This window comes from Mirounga leonina, unplaced genomic scaffold, assembly GCF_011800145.1.
Source record: "Mirounga leonina isolate KUSES-001 unplaced genomic scaffold, KU_Mleo_1.0 Mir_94, whole genome shotgun sequence".
In the NCBI taxonomy this organism is placed as follows: Eukaryota; Metazoa; Chordata; class Mammalia; order Carnivora; family Phocidae; genus Mirounga; species Mirounga leonina.
Window position 1 is genome coordinate 49,859,643 of NW_023270855.1, and position 15,182 is coordinate 49,874,824.

General features: G+C 53.9%; 1 protein-coding gene across 2 annotated transcripts in view; it reads left to right on the plus strand.

The window, feature by feature from the left end:
* Positions 1 to 15,182, plus strand: part of CACNA1A (calcium voltage-gated channel subunit alpha1 A) — a 213,900-nt gene that overhangs the window by 140,946 nt on the left and 57,772 nt on the right. For both annotated transcript variants that reach the window (XM_034998421.1, XM_034998422.1), the window contains exons 19-22: positions 1,288 to 2,097; positions 9,484 to 9,947; positions 11,653 to 11,791; positions 13,334 to 13,463. In XM_034998421.1, the coding sequence (XP_034854312.1) occupies positions 1,288 to 2,097; positions 9,484 to 9,947; positions 11,653 to 11,791; positions 13,334 to 13,463 (1,543 nt within the window). The remainder of the gene's footprint in view (positions 1 to 1,287; positions 2,098 to 9,483; positions 9,948 to 11,652; positions 11,792 to 13,333; positions 13,464 to 15,182) is intronic.

Here is a 15,182-nt window from a genome sequence, read left to right on the forward strand (position 1 = left end):
GGAACATGAAGGAGGCCATTGTGACTGAAATAGAGGAAGGGAGGGAGGAGAGCGGGAGGAAGTGAAGACAGACAGGTGACAAACAGATCTTGTGGGTCATGGGCAGGACTCAGACATTTGCTCTGAGTCAGGTGGAAGCTATGGAGGGTTCTTGAGCACAGGAAGGACAAGACCTGACTCGGGTGTTCATGGCCCTCTGGTAGCTGTCCGGGGAACAGACTGTGGGGAGCAAGGGTGGAAGTCAGGGGACCAGGCTGGAGAAAAACTACACTGGTCCATGCAAAAGAGACAGTGGGACTGGAGTAGGGTGATGGATGTAGCTGAATTCTAGACAGATCATAAAGATAGAGCAGACAGAGTTTGCTGGTGAAGCAGAGGTGGTGAGGTGGTGGGAGCTGAGGTGTCTTGATTAAAGGGACATTCGTTGACACTGATATTCGGAATGGTGTCTGCGTCGGATGTCCCAGGGATTTTGCACACTGTGAGGCAGCGCATCACGTGACAGTGGGGAGGGGGCTTTCTTTGCCAAAGTGGAAGGAGGTGGCTGTGAAAGGGGAGCCCAGGAAAACACATAATCTGACAGTCTGTGGAAGGTGATGATCTGTATAAAACTATCAATGCACACAGAAATCCTGGAAAAGTCTATCCTCCGGGCTGGGCTCCACCTGGCCAACACGCCAGCAGCGGCCCTGTGGGTAAACAGGCAACCGTGGATAAAGAGGCGCTGCCCCCCCAGACTCCCAAGCGCCCACCCCGGCTCTCCCTGGGACCACCCAGACCTCCCGTGACCCAGAACTGAAGGCTCATGCAGGCACCGTGGACGATTCCAGAACCTGCTCCAGGCCAATGTTCATTATGACTGGCTGTCTCAGAGGTTAAAATAGTTTGAAGGTCAAGGCTACATCCCCCAGGGGGTCATGTGCTACAATATGCAAAGAGTAGAGAAGACAAGAGGGACGCCCATCTGGGCTGAGACCTCCGCCATTAGACAAAATATGCAGTCAGACTGAGACACCTCACTGGATTGAGACACCCACCTGGGCCAAGGCACTTGCTAGGCCAGGATGTCCAGCCAAGTTAAGTTTTCTGCACAGGCTGAGACACCTGGTTGGGCGGAGATACCCAAGCCAGGCCAAGATACCCTTCTGAGCTTCCATGTGCCCTGGACCAAGACCACCTGGGTTGAGATGCCCCCTAGGCTGAGACTCCCGTTAGTCGGAGCGCCCTGAGCAGGCCACAGTGCCCCCCAGGGGGGGGGGCTCTGAGCCCTGCACCCTCCCCTTGCAGGAAGGAGCAACAGAAGAACCAGAAGCCCACCAAGTCGGTGTGGGAGCAGCGCACGAGCGAGATGCGGAAGCAGAACTTGCTGGCCAGCCGGGAGGCCCTGTACAACGAGATGGACCCGGACGAGCGCTGGAAGGCCGCCTACGCCCGGCACCTGCGGCCGGACATGAAGACCCACCTGGACCGGCCGCTGGTGGTCGACCCCCAGGAGAACCGCAACAACAACACCAACAAGAGCCGGGCGGCCGAGCCCACGGTGGACCAGCGCCTCGGCCAGCAGCGGGCCGAGGACTTGCTCAGGAAACAGGCCCGCTACCACGACCGGGCCCGCGACCCCAGCGGCTCGGCGGGCCTGGACCCCCGCAGGCCCTGGGCGGGCAGCCCCGAGGCCGAGCTGAGCCGCGAGGGCCCTTACGGCCGCGAGTCGGACCACCCCGCCCGCGAGGGCAGCCTGGAGCAGCCGGGCTTCTGGGAGGGCGAGGCCGAGCGGGGCAAGGCCGGGGACCCCCACCGCAGGCACGCGCACCGCCAGGGCGGCAGCAGGGAGAGCCGGAGCAGCTCGCCCCGCACGGGCGCCGACGGGGAGCCGCGCCGCCACCGCGTCCACCGCAGGCCGGCCGACGACGGCGCGGAGGACAAGGCCGAGCGGAGGCCCCGGCACCGCGAGGGCAGCCGGCCGGCGCGGGGCGGCGACGGCGACGGCGACGGGCCCGACGGCGGCGAGCGGAGGCGGCGGCACCGGCACGGCCCCCCGGCCACGTACGAGGCGGACGCGCGGAGGGAGGACAGGGAGCGCCGGCACCGGAGGAGGAAGTAAGAGGGGGGGAGGAGGAGGGGGAGGGGGGAGGGGAGGGGTGGGGGAGGGGGGAGGGGAGGGGTGGGGGAGGAGGGTCTCTAGGCTGTGGCCGGTGACAAGAGCGCTAATAATGCTAAGCGCCAACGTGGCGCCTGCGGGGTAGCCCGCACCTGCTGAGCGTCTCAGCCTTCTGCGGCAGACCCCACCGTCACGGATGGGGAACCGCGGCGCGGAGCGGCTGGCCCAGGGCCGCCCGGGTACCAAGTGGCCTGAACCTAGGCCGGCCGTCTGCGCTGGCCGCCAGAGGCTGCAGGCTCACCATCTCGCCCTTGCGCGTCTCAGGGAAAAGCTGTGAGAAATCCCCCCCCCCCCCCCCCCCCCCCCCACCGAATTCTTCAGCTCTTCCATGTACTTGCTGTGTGACCTTGGGCAAGTGACTTCACATCTCTGGGCCTCAGTTTTCGCAGTCTGTATAATAGAGATGGGGGGATCAAACTGGGTCATTGCTGGAATTCAAAGAGATGATTCCAGCAAAAGGCCCGGAGAAGAGCCGAGGACACCGAAGTGCTTGGTAAATGTAGACCGTTTTTAGCTGTTAATGAGTCAACCATCTTTTTTACCTGAGGGCTGTTCCTGAGGGATTTGAAAAGCCACTGGAGGCCCTCAGAATTGAATTGAGAGCAGGGCTGAGGCTTTTGGAGGCTTCTTCCAGGGCAGCGCCCTACCCAGTAGGAAACAGCATCCTTGTTTTCTTAATATTTTGCAACAGTCCTGTAGTAATTCTAGGTATAGGAGCCCAACCGTGTTGAAACAGACATTGTTCTTATATTCAATGACGTCCTGTTAGTCTTTGTTTATATCGCCACGAGGGCATCATATTGATTTCTTAATGACGTGTTTAAGTGGCTCTGCTATATGACATGACATAGGCACTAGGCCAGCACTTACCAAAATTGAATGTGTACGTGAATCCCCAGGGACCTCATTAAAACACAGATTCTAAATCAGTGGGTCTCGGGTGCAGCTTGAGATTCTGCATTTCTCAGGAGCTCCCAGGTGAGACTGATGCTGGTCCGGGGACCACACTTTGAGTAAGGAGGGTCTAGAGGGCAGAGTGAAGTGACGCAGGGCCCTTTGTGCAGAGGCACCGTGAATGGGACAGCTCCCGATGCTGGCTGGCTTCAGGTGGGGCAACTCAGGTGACACGAGGGAGTTCCCACCAGTGTTGAGATTTTCCAAACTGGAGAACACCTCTTGCCGAAGTTCCTTACAAAATAGAGTCTAGTCTTCCTTTAATGTGCCCAGTAGTTGCATTCTGGGAAAATGGGGTGTGTATTTAAAACATACAAGGGGTGTCTGGGTGGCTCAGTCCGTTAAGTGTCCAACTCTTGGTTTCAGCTCAGGTCATGATCTCAGGGTTGTGAGATCGAGCCCCACATCAGGCTCTGTGCTCAGTGAGGAGTCTGCTCAAGATTCTCTCTCTCCCTCCCCCTGTGCCCAGGGCAGGGTCCCAAAAGGAACAATCTGAAAAGGGAGTAGAGTGTTCTAGGCTAAGAACAGCATGTGCAAAGGCCCTGAGGTAGATCGGAAGGAGGCCGGTTTGGAGGGTGAGGAGAGAGTGGCAGACAAAGAAATGGAAGGGACAGTGATGGGTCAGCAGGACCTTGAATCCTCTAAGGGCAAGGAGAAGCCACAGAAAGGATGTTTAGGTGGAATACAGTGCTTAGAACATGACTCGATAATTAAGGACCCGTGATTCACCAGCGCTGTTCTTCTCACTACTGCTAGTATTGCTATTATTGTCATCCTTGTTGTTACATGACTCCTGTGATTGAAGGAGGCCGAGTGACAGGGACGGAATGTCAGCACAGCCTGGTGGTGAAGGGCAAGAACTCTGGAGCCGGAGGTCACACTCCTGCCGGTCACCTCCCGCCTGTGTGCCTTGTAGTGTGTCCCTTCCCCTCTGTGCACCTCTGTTGGCTCATCTGTAAAGTGGGGATGAGAGTGGTACCTACCGCCTAGGGTAAGCGGAAGGTTCAACTGAGTTAATGTATGTAAAGTGCTTTGAATCATGCCTGGCGTATAAAAGTACTCGGTGAATGTTAACTGTTATCACTGTGAAGATTATTACTACGTACTCAATATATGCTAACTATGTGTAGTAATGGTAACAGCAAGCTTTCAGGAAGTATTAGCTATTACTATTATTATTATCACTCACACTGTTAAGATTCTCTCATCGAAGCACCAGGATGGCTCAGTGGGTTAAGCGTCCAGCTCTTGTTTTCGGCTCAGGTCATGATCTCGAGGTCGTGAGATCAAGCCCCGTGTCAGGCTCTCCGCTCAGCATAGAGTCTGCTCGAGATTCTCTCTCTCCCTCTGTCCCACCCCCACCTCTCTCCCTCCCTCTCTAAAAAAATTTTTTTTTTCTCATCGACAGACATAAAAAAAAACAACTTTAAATCCATAGCCTTTAGAGTGACCACTCCAGCTCCTTTCTTTCACAGATGGGGAAACTGAGGCCCAGAGGAGGAAGGGATTTTCTCCAAGGGCAGCCGGCTGATAGCAGCAGTGTGATAAGAATGCAGCTTTCCCGAATCCCACAGGTGGCCCCTGCCCCCCCTCCCCACGGCCACCCCCAGACCTGCACCAGGAGGGCTCTGCTATTCCCTTGGTAATGGACGCACCAGATGCCCTGGCCAAGGGAGGCTTTATTCTCCTGGCTTATGAAAATGTTCTAATGCTCGTTGGAAATAAAACTTCACGAGGATTCAGACACTTCTAGAGAAAAAAAAAAATCCAAGACGAGGCATTCATCTGATTTAAAAAAAAATAGCCAAGAGAAAACTTTATTCACGAATATAATATACTAAAAAGACATTTCAGGTCTCTATGGTGACAAGCCAGTTGCCCTGCCTAAGGGGTCTGCCACCAGCATTTTTCCTTTTTGTCATTGCTTAGAGCCTTTTCCCAGACCCGCACTGTTTTTCATTCGCCAGAACATTGATTATATATATATATATATATATATAATTGCTCTCTTTCCGTTTCCTCTGCCTCTCCCCCAATTACACCTTTGTCTCCTCCCCAGCTTTAAATGGCCCCCCGAGGCTCTCACAAGCTCACCCCAGTGAAAAGTGGATGGAAGCACATTCTATTTCATTCATTCTACATCGTTCAGCAGCCACTGACCCCAGATCCCCCACCCCGGGTGGCTGAGCCCAGTGGCACCCCAGGGCGACCAGAGCAAAGGTAGAGATCTCCCCGCCTCCCAGGAAAATGCTGCGGGTCCCAGAGCAGCTGCCACTCCCCGTACCCGGGCAGTGCCTCCTGCTGGACATGGCTGAGTAGGGGCAGCTCTTGCCAAGACCTGCACCACCCCGGCATTAACCTCTGGGTTCTCTGCGCCCTAGTTCCAACTGCTGCCATCACCACGAAACCCACTCCCCAGAAAGAGCAAGAGGAGATCCTGGACCTCTGAGCCTCATAGAGTCTATCCTGCCTTAGAATGTGTAGGACCAGAGTCCAGCCCAGCCCTTTCCCAGCTGGGTGACACCTGGCAATGGCCTTTGCCTCTCCGGGCCTCAGTTTCCTCATCTGTAAAATGGGCCTGATCCTAATCCCACCTCCAGTGGTGGTGGCTGCGGGGATTAAACGAGGTAATACACATAGGTCCTTAGGACATGGTGGCACCAGGAAGCAGGACCATCCTCTGCACCTGGGGGCCTGAGCACGCCCCGGGCAAGGTATCCATAGCCCTTGGCAGAAGGATGCTGAAGTGATTAGCTGGCAGAGGGATGCGGTGCAGGACAGGGTTATGCAACCAGCTGCCTATTCTGGGCAGATGATGCACATCCCCAAGAGGGAAGGGGGAAGGGGCCTGACTTCAAAGTTTTCTACCCCTTTTGAGTTCTCCTTGGAGACGCTTGGCAGTGAAGCCTCCTGGAGACTTGATGTGAGGCCTCTGCAGGCTGAGTTTGGTCCGACTCTGCAGCAGACAGAGCCGGCAGAGGGAGCCAAGGTGCTCTCTGTCCTGGGCGCAAGGCTGACATCCCCGTGAGGTGTGCCACGGTCTCAGCTGCTGTATTCTTTAGTATAACCTCTTTACGTGGTGGCCGAAGGATCTAGGTTCTCTTTGAAATAGTAATTTACCCGAACCTGCTTTGTGCTAGGGATAACTCTCTCTTAAAAAAAAAAAAAAAATCTGTACGAACAATGAGGAGACAGTGCCAGCCAGATTTTCATCTCATGGACAACTTCCCACGAAGGACCAGGAGTGGGTTCGAATTAGGAACCTATTTGTGGGCTGTGTCAGACATTGGGAAAATTCAGGTGTGGACTTTATTTACTCGTACCATTACAGCTGACGCTCGCTGTCCAGGCACCGTACGAGGTTCCCAGGGCGTTTGGCAGTCCTGGGGGCTCAGTCCTCCTGGGCCGATAGATGCATCACTGCACACTCTGCCTCCAGCTTTGCACCCCTCCCCCTCTGTGTCCTCTCTCCTTCTCTTCTGAGGACTGGTCATTGCATTCAGGGCCCACTCTGATCTGGGATGACCTCATCTCACGATCCTTTTTTTTTTAAGATTTTTATTTATTTATTTGAGAGAGAGGAGAGAGCACAAGCAGGGGGGAGGAGAGGGGCAGAGGGAGAAACAGATTTCCCACTAGCAGGGAGCCCAACTCGGGGCTCGATCCCAGGACCCTGGGATCATGACCTGAGCCACCTAGGCGCCCCTCATCTCACGATCCTTAACCTAATTACATCTGCAAAGGCCCTTTCTCCAAATAAGGCCACATTCCCGGTTTCCAGGTGGACGTATCTTTTGAGGGGCCACCATTCTGCCCATTATAGTCTGCCCTCTGGCTCCTCCCCCCCAAGATATACGTCCATTTCACGTGCAGAATACACTCACCCATCCCAACATCCCCAGAAGTCTTAGCCTGTTACAGCATCAGCTCAGAAATCCTACATCTCATCATCTAAGTTGGGTATGGGTGGGACTCTGGGTATGATCCATTTGGAGGCCAAATCCCCTCCCATCTGTGGACATGAGCTAGAAAACAAATTCTCTGCCCCCAGAATACAGGGGTGGGAGAGGCACAGGGTAGAGAGTCCTATTCCAAAAGGGAGACTCTGGGAAGGATAAAGGGTCACTGGTCCCAAGAAGGTTCTAAACCAGGCAGGGAAGATTCCATCGGGTTCTGGACCCGGGAGTCATTATTACACCTGATCCTCACAGGGACCCAAGGAGGTTACCACGCCTTTGTGACAGATGAGGAGCAAGGCTGAGTAACTTGCCGGTGGTTATGTAGCAACTCAGCTCCAGGATCCCCACTGTAGTCTCCAAGTTATAGGGAAGGTTCTGCTACTCTAGCCCCAATTTAAAGACAAGGGACTTGGGGCTCAGAGAAGTTAATCAAACTACAGAGGGTCACACAGCTAGTGAGGGGCTTTGCTGAGACTCAAAGTCAGGTCAGTCTGGTCCACTCATGTGACTGAGAAGTGAGAAAGTGCTGGGCCTGTCCTTCGCCCCATGCAGCCTCAGAGAGGCAAGTCTGAAAATAAATTACCTCGTCTCTCTTCTGCTTCCTAAAAACACTGTGGACTTTGGCGAGTTAAAATGCAAAATTGAAACGAGGAAGTGTTAGGTGGGTTTAGGGTTCCAGATTGGGCTTGGGCTTTGATGCATGTGATTGCGCCTGATCTCCCAGGGGGTCAATGAACGTGTGCAACCTGAGAAAATCGTCTTCTGCTATGACTTGGCTTCTCCAGGACTCAGTTTCCTCATCTGCATAATGGGACTAACGGTACTGCCCACTTCCCACAATGATTCTAAGGACTGGAAGAGCTGGTGTGTGTAGCCTGGCCCACAGCAGGTGCTCAGTACATGTGAGCTATTATGAGCAGAAGTGGAGGACAGAGGAAGCAGAATTGGGGTTGCCTTTAAGAAGAGCCCGAGAGATAAGTTTCGGATTGCAAAGCCCTCCAGGGAGAGATGTCGTTGAGATTATAAACCACAAATATCCTAGGGTTTCCAGGGAACAGACTTGCCGGGGACAGCACCCAGGAACTAGGGAAGGATGAGGCCCCTCATCTGAGGACCGAGGGTTTAAAGAGGCATCTGAAAGCAAACAGAGCAAACTTGGGGACCAAACTCTCAGGAGCTGACTGGGAGCCAGGTCCGCTTGGTGCAGGCAGGCAGAGCCGAGGCCAGCTGAGGACGGACGTGCAGCCGGGAGGCACCAGACAGGCTCCAGAGCCCAGCCACCCTCACTGGGGCCACAGCTTCTGCCGTGTGTCAGGCCCCGTTCGGGGCACTGGAATCACAGAAGTGAACAAGAAAGACAAAAATTAACCACTTGCCTCGAAGAGCTAATGTCCCAAAGGACATTGGGGTAGAAAAAGCCCAGCCAGGACCCTTAACATTTTTCTCTCCCCTCCAATTGCACCGAACACTCAGACTCTTCTTCTCCTGTCCATCTGCATGGTGTTAACCATTTGAGTAGCTGAGGCACCAAACTCCTACCCAGCTTGTCTCCCCCACTCTCCACCTCCAGCCACACCAGCCTCCTGAAACTCAACAAGCTTGTCCCCGTTTCAGGACCTTTGCACTGGCTGTTCCTTCTGCCTGGAATGCTCATCACACTTGTATCCCCGTGAAAAATTATCATGTTCATTTGCCAGCTGCGTGGCCTTAGATAAGAGACTTCACCTCTCTGAGCTTCAGTGTCCTCATCTGGAAAACGGGGCTAGTAATTGCTCCTCATGGGGCTGGGGATGAAGGGGTTATTATAAGCCGAGTGCTTAGAACAGCACTGAGAGCTTTGTTACTGAAGCATTAGCTGTTATTATGTTTATTATTATTTATTATGTTTACTTGCATGTTCTGCGTGCTCCCCCTAACTGGAATGTTGGGAGAGGACATAAATACCTCAGGCACGCTAAGCCATGAGGCAGTTCTACCCCTAAAGAGATGGTGGCCCCATGTCTGCTTCAGCACCCCTGAAAACACTGTGAGCCCCAGTCCTGCCCAAGAGCTCCCGGGGGGCCTGTAGGCAGAGGCAGGGAGCTTCGGGGTGGAGGAAGGTAGGCTCTGGCAGAAAGTTCTTTTACCCTCGGGTTTCTCCCCATGGGAGTAGCCTTGTCCCCTGGGAAACAGCAGGAGAAGCACCACACTGAAACCCAGGGGGCCGGGCCATTACACTTACATGGGGTGGTGATCTCTGAGCAGGAGTCAGCCGGGGCCCTCTTGTGCCAGGCCCTGGGGAGCTCTGGGACGTGGCCTCTCCGGGTCCAAGCGTGCCCTTTTGAAGGGCGGAAGCCAAGGCAGGGTCCAGAACGTTCGATCTGTTATTCTAACTCAGTTATGGGTCCTTTCTCATTGGCCTGCCTTCCGCAGAGAGAACCAGGGCCCCGGGGTCCCCGTGTCGGGCCCCAACCTGTCGACCACCCGGCCAATCCAGCAGGACCTGGGCCGCCAAGAGCCGCCGCTGGCTGAGGACATCGACAACATGAGGAACAACAAGCTGGCCACCTCGGGGTCGGCCGGCACCCACGACAGCCTCGGCCGCCCCGGCCTGCCCCAGAGCCCCGCCAGGACCGGGAACAGCGCCGACCCCAGCCCGGCACTGGCCCCACCTGCCGCAGCCACCAACCCCCAGAACGCCGCCAGCCGCCGGACGCCCAACAACCCGGGGGACCCGTCCGACCCAGGCCCCCCCAAGACCCCCGAAAACAGCCTTATCGTCACCAACCCCAGCAGCACCCAGACCAACTCAGCAAAGACTGCCAGGAAACCCGACCACACCACGGTGGACATCCCCCCGGCCTGCCCGCCCCCCCTCAACCACACCGTCGTCCAAGGTGAGACCCCCACCACCCCCGCCGCCAGGCGGGGCACCCGGTATCCCTGGGGCCAGCAGGGTGAGCAGGGCTGCCTGGACCCAATCCTTGCAGGCTTGGCTGGGTGACCCTTGACAGTGACCCTACCTCTCTCTGGCCTCAGTTTCTTCCTCTCAAAATGGGTATAGATGTGGTTTCCTGCCCCATGGGACTGCTGGGAGGGTTACATGAGAAAATATGCCGCAGTGCCTGGCACGTGGCCCCTCAGGAGGTTTAGTGATATTGCCTGCATCCCAGATTCCCATAGGGAAGCCAGGAAGCCACTGTGTTTGACAAGCAGTGGATCTTTTAATGGAAATCGAGGGGGCATCAGATGATTCCCCAGACCAGCGCTGTCCGAAAGAAATGCGAGATGGGCCACATGTGTAGTTTTAAACTTTCCAGTAGCCATATTGAAAGAAAAAAAGGAGAGAAGGAGGAAGGAAGGAGTGATTTAAGAAAAGAGGGGCACCTGGGTGGCTCAGTCATTTAAGCGTCTGACTCTTGATTTCAGCTCAGGTCATGATCTCAGGGTGGTGAGATCGAGCCCCACATCAGGCTCTGCCCTGGGAGTGGAGCCCGCTTAGGATTCTCTCTCCTCTCTGCACTCCCCCCTTAAAAAAAAAAAAAAAAGAAAGAAAGAAATAGGTGAAATGAACTTTAATCACATTTAACCCAAGGTGTTATTTATTTGTATCCAAAATGCTACCATTTCAAGGTGTAATCAACATTTTTAACGTTATTTAACAGCTACTTTATGTTCTTTGTCTTGTACTGTGTCTTAGAAATTCGGTGTATTTTACACATACAACGTATCAAGGTTTGGAATAGCCACTGTTCAAGTGTTGAACAGTGCAGGTCTAGGCCCTTGAGGGATTGGCAGTTTGTGACCTCCCTCCAAGCCCCCCACCATGTAAGATTGGGGTCAGAGAAGCAGTGAGAATTTAGAAATGGCCCACCGAGCTAGTTATTCCTGAAGATGGTAACAAAAGCCCGGTTTCCTTAGCGCCGGCTCTACGCAGGAGATTCCCGTGAGTCTGCTTGATAAAAACTCACCACAGTTCTATAAGGTGGGTCTTGTCATTGTGCCCATTTTATAGATGAAAATACTGAGGCTCAGAGAAACTCAGCCTGCCCACAGACACATAGCAAGGTTAGGCTGCAGAATCAATGCTTGGAAGGGTAGTGGCCCTTGCCATCAAGAGAGAGGTATTCATGGGGGGAGACCCTGCAGTTTGACAAAGGGAGAGCTTAGTATTACCATCTGTGAAGTGGGTCTTTCGGGCCTCATGCTACCTGCCTCCAAGTGATGATATGAAGATCCAGCGGGATGGGGGCAGGTTTGTGTTAACATCCTGTGAACATCCCACCAGACTCAAGGCTATCGAGTGGTTGAGAGCAGGCACTCTGGGACCAGGTTCAAATCCCAGCATTGCCACATCCCAGCCGTGTGACCTTAGGCAAGTCGCTTCACCTCTGTGCTAGTTTCATCCTCTGTAAAGTAGAGATCATAAAGTACCAACCTCACAGGGTCATGTGAGTACTAAATGGCCTAATGTGGTGCCTGGTGCATTGTAGGCACTTTATAAATGTCAGCTGCTTATTGTCTGCTCTGGGGAGCAGACGGGAGCCCAGAGGCTTATGGGAAATCATGGAGGGAGCCCTGTGTCGGTTCTTGTCCCCACAGTGAACAAAAACGCCAACCCAGACCCACTGCCAAAAAAGGAAGAAGAGAAGAAGGAGGAGGAGGAAGACGACCCTGGGGAAGATGGCCCCAAGCCCATGCCTCCCTACAGCTCCATGTTTATCCTCTCTACGACCAACCCGTGAGTATGGCCTGTGGCCAGGGCAGGGGGCCTGGGGCTCCCACTGGGTTGGTGGAAGTCAAGCCAGAGGGCAGGCCCACACAGAGGGTAACGGGGAGAGTGGCCTCCAAGATCACCATTAGGCCATAGGGGATTTTTGAGCAAATGAAAAAAATGATGCCCTTTTCTTAAGTCCTGTAAGAGAGAAATTTATCATAAAGTACTGATTTGGGGGGGAAAGACCCCTTCTGGCCATCAGCTAGAAATCATTATCATAAATATTCAAATCTACACCATCTGTAATGTGAGAGGCACCCCTAAGAAATGGTTGCCTTATGCAGTGTGCAACCTATACAATCATACATGGCGGCCCTGGTCCCTGAGCTCTTGCTCCTAACCTCTGCTCCACAAGGATTTGGATTCTAGGCAGATGGTCTCTGAGTTCCATAGCCCTTTGTCTTGGGCATCCTTGAGGAGGATAGATTATTTAAGAGAGAAATTTATTACATGTGTCTCACCGTGGCTTCTTTAAGGATTGCATTTTTCCAAAGGATATTTCTTGAATCCCTGGTCCCTCAAAATGCTTCCTGACAAAGGAAAGTCATGTCAGAGAAACTGGGCAGTAACTACTTTCTATAACCTTCCTCTTGAGACTCTTGAGTCTCTTATGCACTTCCTTTTTTATTTGGTTTTACTAGGAAAACATTTATGTGGTATTTAGTGCCAGGCACTGTTGTGAGTGCTTTACAAATTAAAAAAAAAAAAAATTCTCATAATAACCCTATGAGATTGGTACTATGCTTATGCCCATTTAACAGATGAAGAAACTGAGGCCCAGAGAGGTGAAATTACCTGTCCAAGGTCATACAGCAGGCAAGTGGGAGAGCCCAAACAGACCGATACCAGCATCCCTGTTCTTAACCACTCAGCCTTGTTGCCATCCACACAACTTTATGACATGTTCATAAATACTATTAGCTCCACTTCAGAGGTTAGGTACTTATGTACTATCCCATTACCACATCAAAGGCTCTGCTAAGGCCTGCAATTTATAACTTCAGTAACTTTCTGGAGCCCCTACTATGTGCTAGGCATATTTAACATTTTTGATCTTCACATTCTTGTAAGGTAGGCACCGTGATTATGGCCATTTCATGGAGGAAAGCACTGAGGCACAGAGGGGATAAGTAACTTGCCTAAGGTCACTCAATTAATTAAAAAAAAAAAAAAGAAGAGCTTGTCGTCTCCTACAGAGTCAGGGATAATATTTCTTCAACTCAGTCTGGGAATCACGATTTTCCAAGAGGGTTGTTTGGAAGTGATAGGAAACTTAACAACAGGGCCTGTGAATATCTTCTCTGGCTGAGGGCCCCCCTACCTTCTTGGGGTTCCATGACACCCATGAGGGCCCCCAGATGGAGGATCTTGATACTTTGTTGGGCATGGGACCTTGGGCCTTAGAGGTCTCGGGGAGTGGTAGGTGACATAAGGAGATCACAGAAGGAAAGCGTTTGTGAGCCCGCGGTCTCAGTGGACCTCTGCACACCCACCTGTCCCCAACAGCCTGCGCCGCCTGTGCCATTACATCCTGAATCTGCGCTACTTTGAGATGTGCATCCTCATGGTCATCGCCATGAGCAGCATTGCCCTGGCGGCTGAGGACCCCGTGCAGCCCAACGCACCACGAAACAATGTGAGTCCCGCCCCACAGGCCCCTTCCTGGCCGGGCTCCTCTGTTACGGGCTCCTTTGTCCTGTACCCTAAAAGCTGACTGCCATGGTGGAAGGCATGTCAGGGGTACGCCCTGGGCACAGCCCTGGGCACAGCACAGCCGCTGGTTGGGAGGGGAAGTTCTGATGTGCTTGGGGGCAGGCTGTTCCTTGAGGAGGCAATGGCTCTGTGCACTTGGCAGGGGAAAAGGTGGCCTCCAACGGGTGGGGCTAGAAATTGCTAGCATCCCTGGGAGAGGGAGTGAGGCTGGCATTATATGCAGGGACGCACGCTCTGCACGGCAGGTAGGAAGGACTCAGGCACGGGGCCCCACAGCCAATCCCCTCGGCAGCCAGGTCTCACCAACCAGACTTCTGGGTTTGGACATGAGCTTCGAAAGAAAGGACTGTTTTGACTCAGGAACCCAGCCTACACTTTGAGCTTTCTGGAGAGCTAAAAAGCTCTCCCTTTAGGGGTCCAGGGTCTGTGAGTGGATCCTGTTAATTGAGTGCTTGCTGTATTCCAGGCACAACCCCAGGCACTTGGCATGTAAGCTCTCCCAGGTATGCCCACGTGTGACAGATGGGGAAACTGAGGCTCAGGAAGGCTAAGTGACCCGATCAAGATCACACAGCACAATTCCAACTCTGCCGCCCCTAGGGCTCCCGCTGCTTCCTTCAACCGTCTCTGTTTATTGAGCACCTACTGTGTGCACGGCTCCCCTTGAGTCCTGCCAAGTGAGAATGAATGTGTGCCTGTGGTTGAGAGGGGGGACAGACGAGGGCGTGGCAGATTTTGGACTGGCAACAGCAGCCCCTGGCCCAGCTCCTTCCTGCCCCCCATCGCTGCCCCCCCTGCCCAGAGCCAAAGGGACATTGTCCGCTGGGAGCCGGGCCCTGCCACCCTCGCTAAATAGGTTAGGAGCCTGGCGAGGCTGCCAAGCCCCATAAATCAAGCATGCCCGACAGCAGCTTACCTTGCACTTTCCCTTCCTCTGCAGGCCTGGCAGGGCCCCTGGGGACCCGATGGGGGAGTCGGAAGGAAATAATTAGAACAAGGCTCCCAGAAGAAACTTGTACCAGGGCAGGGCTGGGGCTGTGCTCTGGTATCTCCTGCTGCCCGCTCTATCCCAGGGACAGCAGGGAGCTAGGCCCGGGAAGGGGCGGCCCGAGAGGGGTCAGCAAACCCCCTGCCGACTCTAGGAGGTGGGAGAAGGCTCAGTCGCTGGCTGGTGGGGGTGGCGCTGCGGTGCCCAGGCTGAGGGGATGCGTGGGCATGATTTTCTCCAGGGTAGAAAACCATAAACGAAGTTTCTGGATCAGAGAATTTGCACGCGGTCAGGCTTGCTAGATGCGGCCAGGTGTTTGCGGGATGATGCAATGACGCTGGTGTGAGCAGCGTAGGGGTCTCCCACTGCCCCACGGGCTTGTCAACACTTGGTGCTGGAGACTCTCACGCTTGGCAGACCTGGTGGGTATGGAGCGGAATCTTTCTGCGACTCCGATCTGCATTTCCCCGGCAAAAACGAGTCTGAGAACATTGTTGGATTAAACCGAGCCACAGGAAATTGTCATGCATAGAGGTCAGAGGATCTCCATATTCGATACAGTCAAACCTAATTTGTTGGTCTCTTGATTTCCTCTTGCCTGATCTAATTCCTTCAGTTCTCCAGAATGAGATTCCCTGACCACCTGGCCTGCCC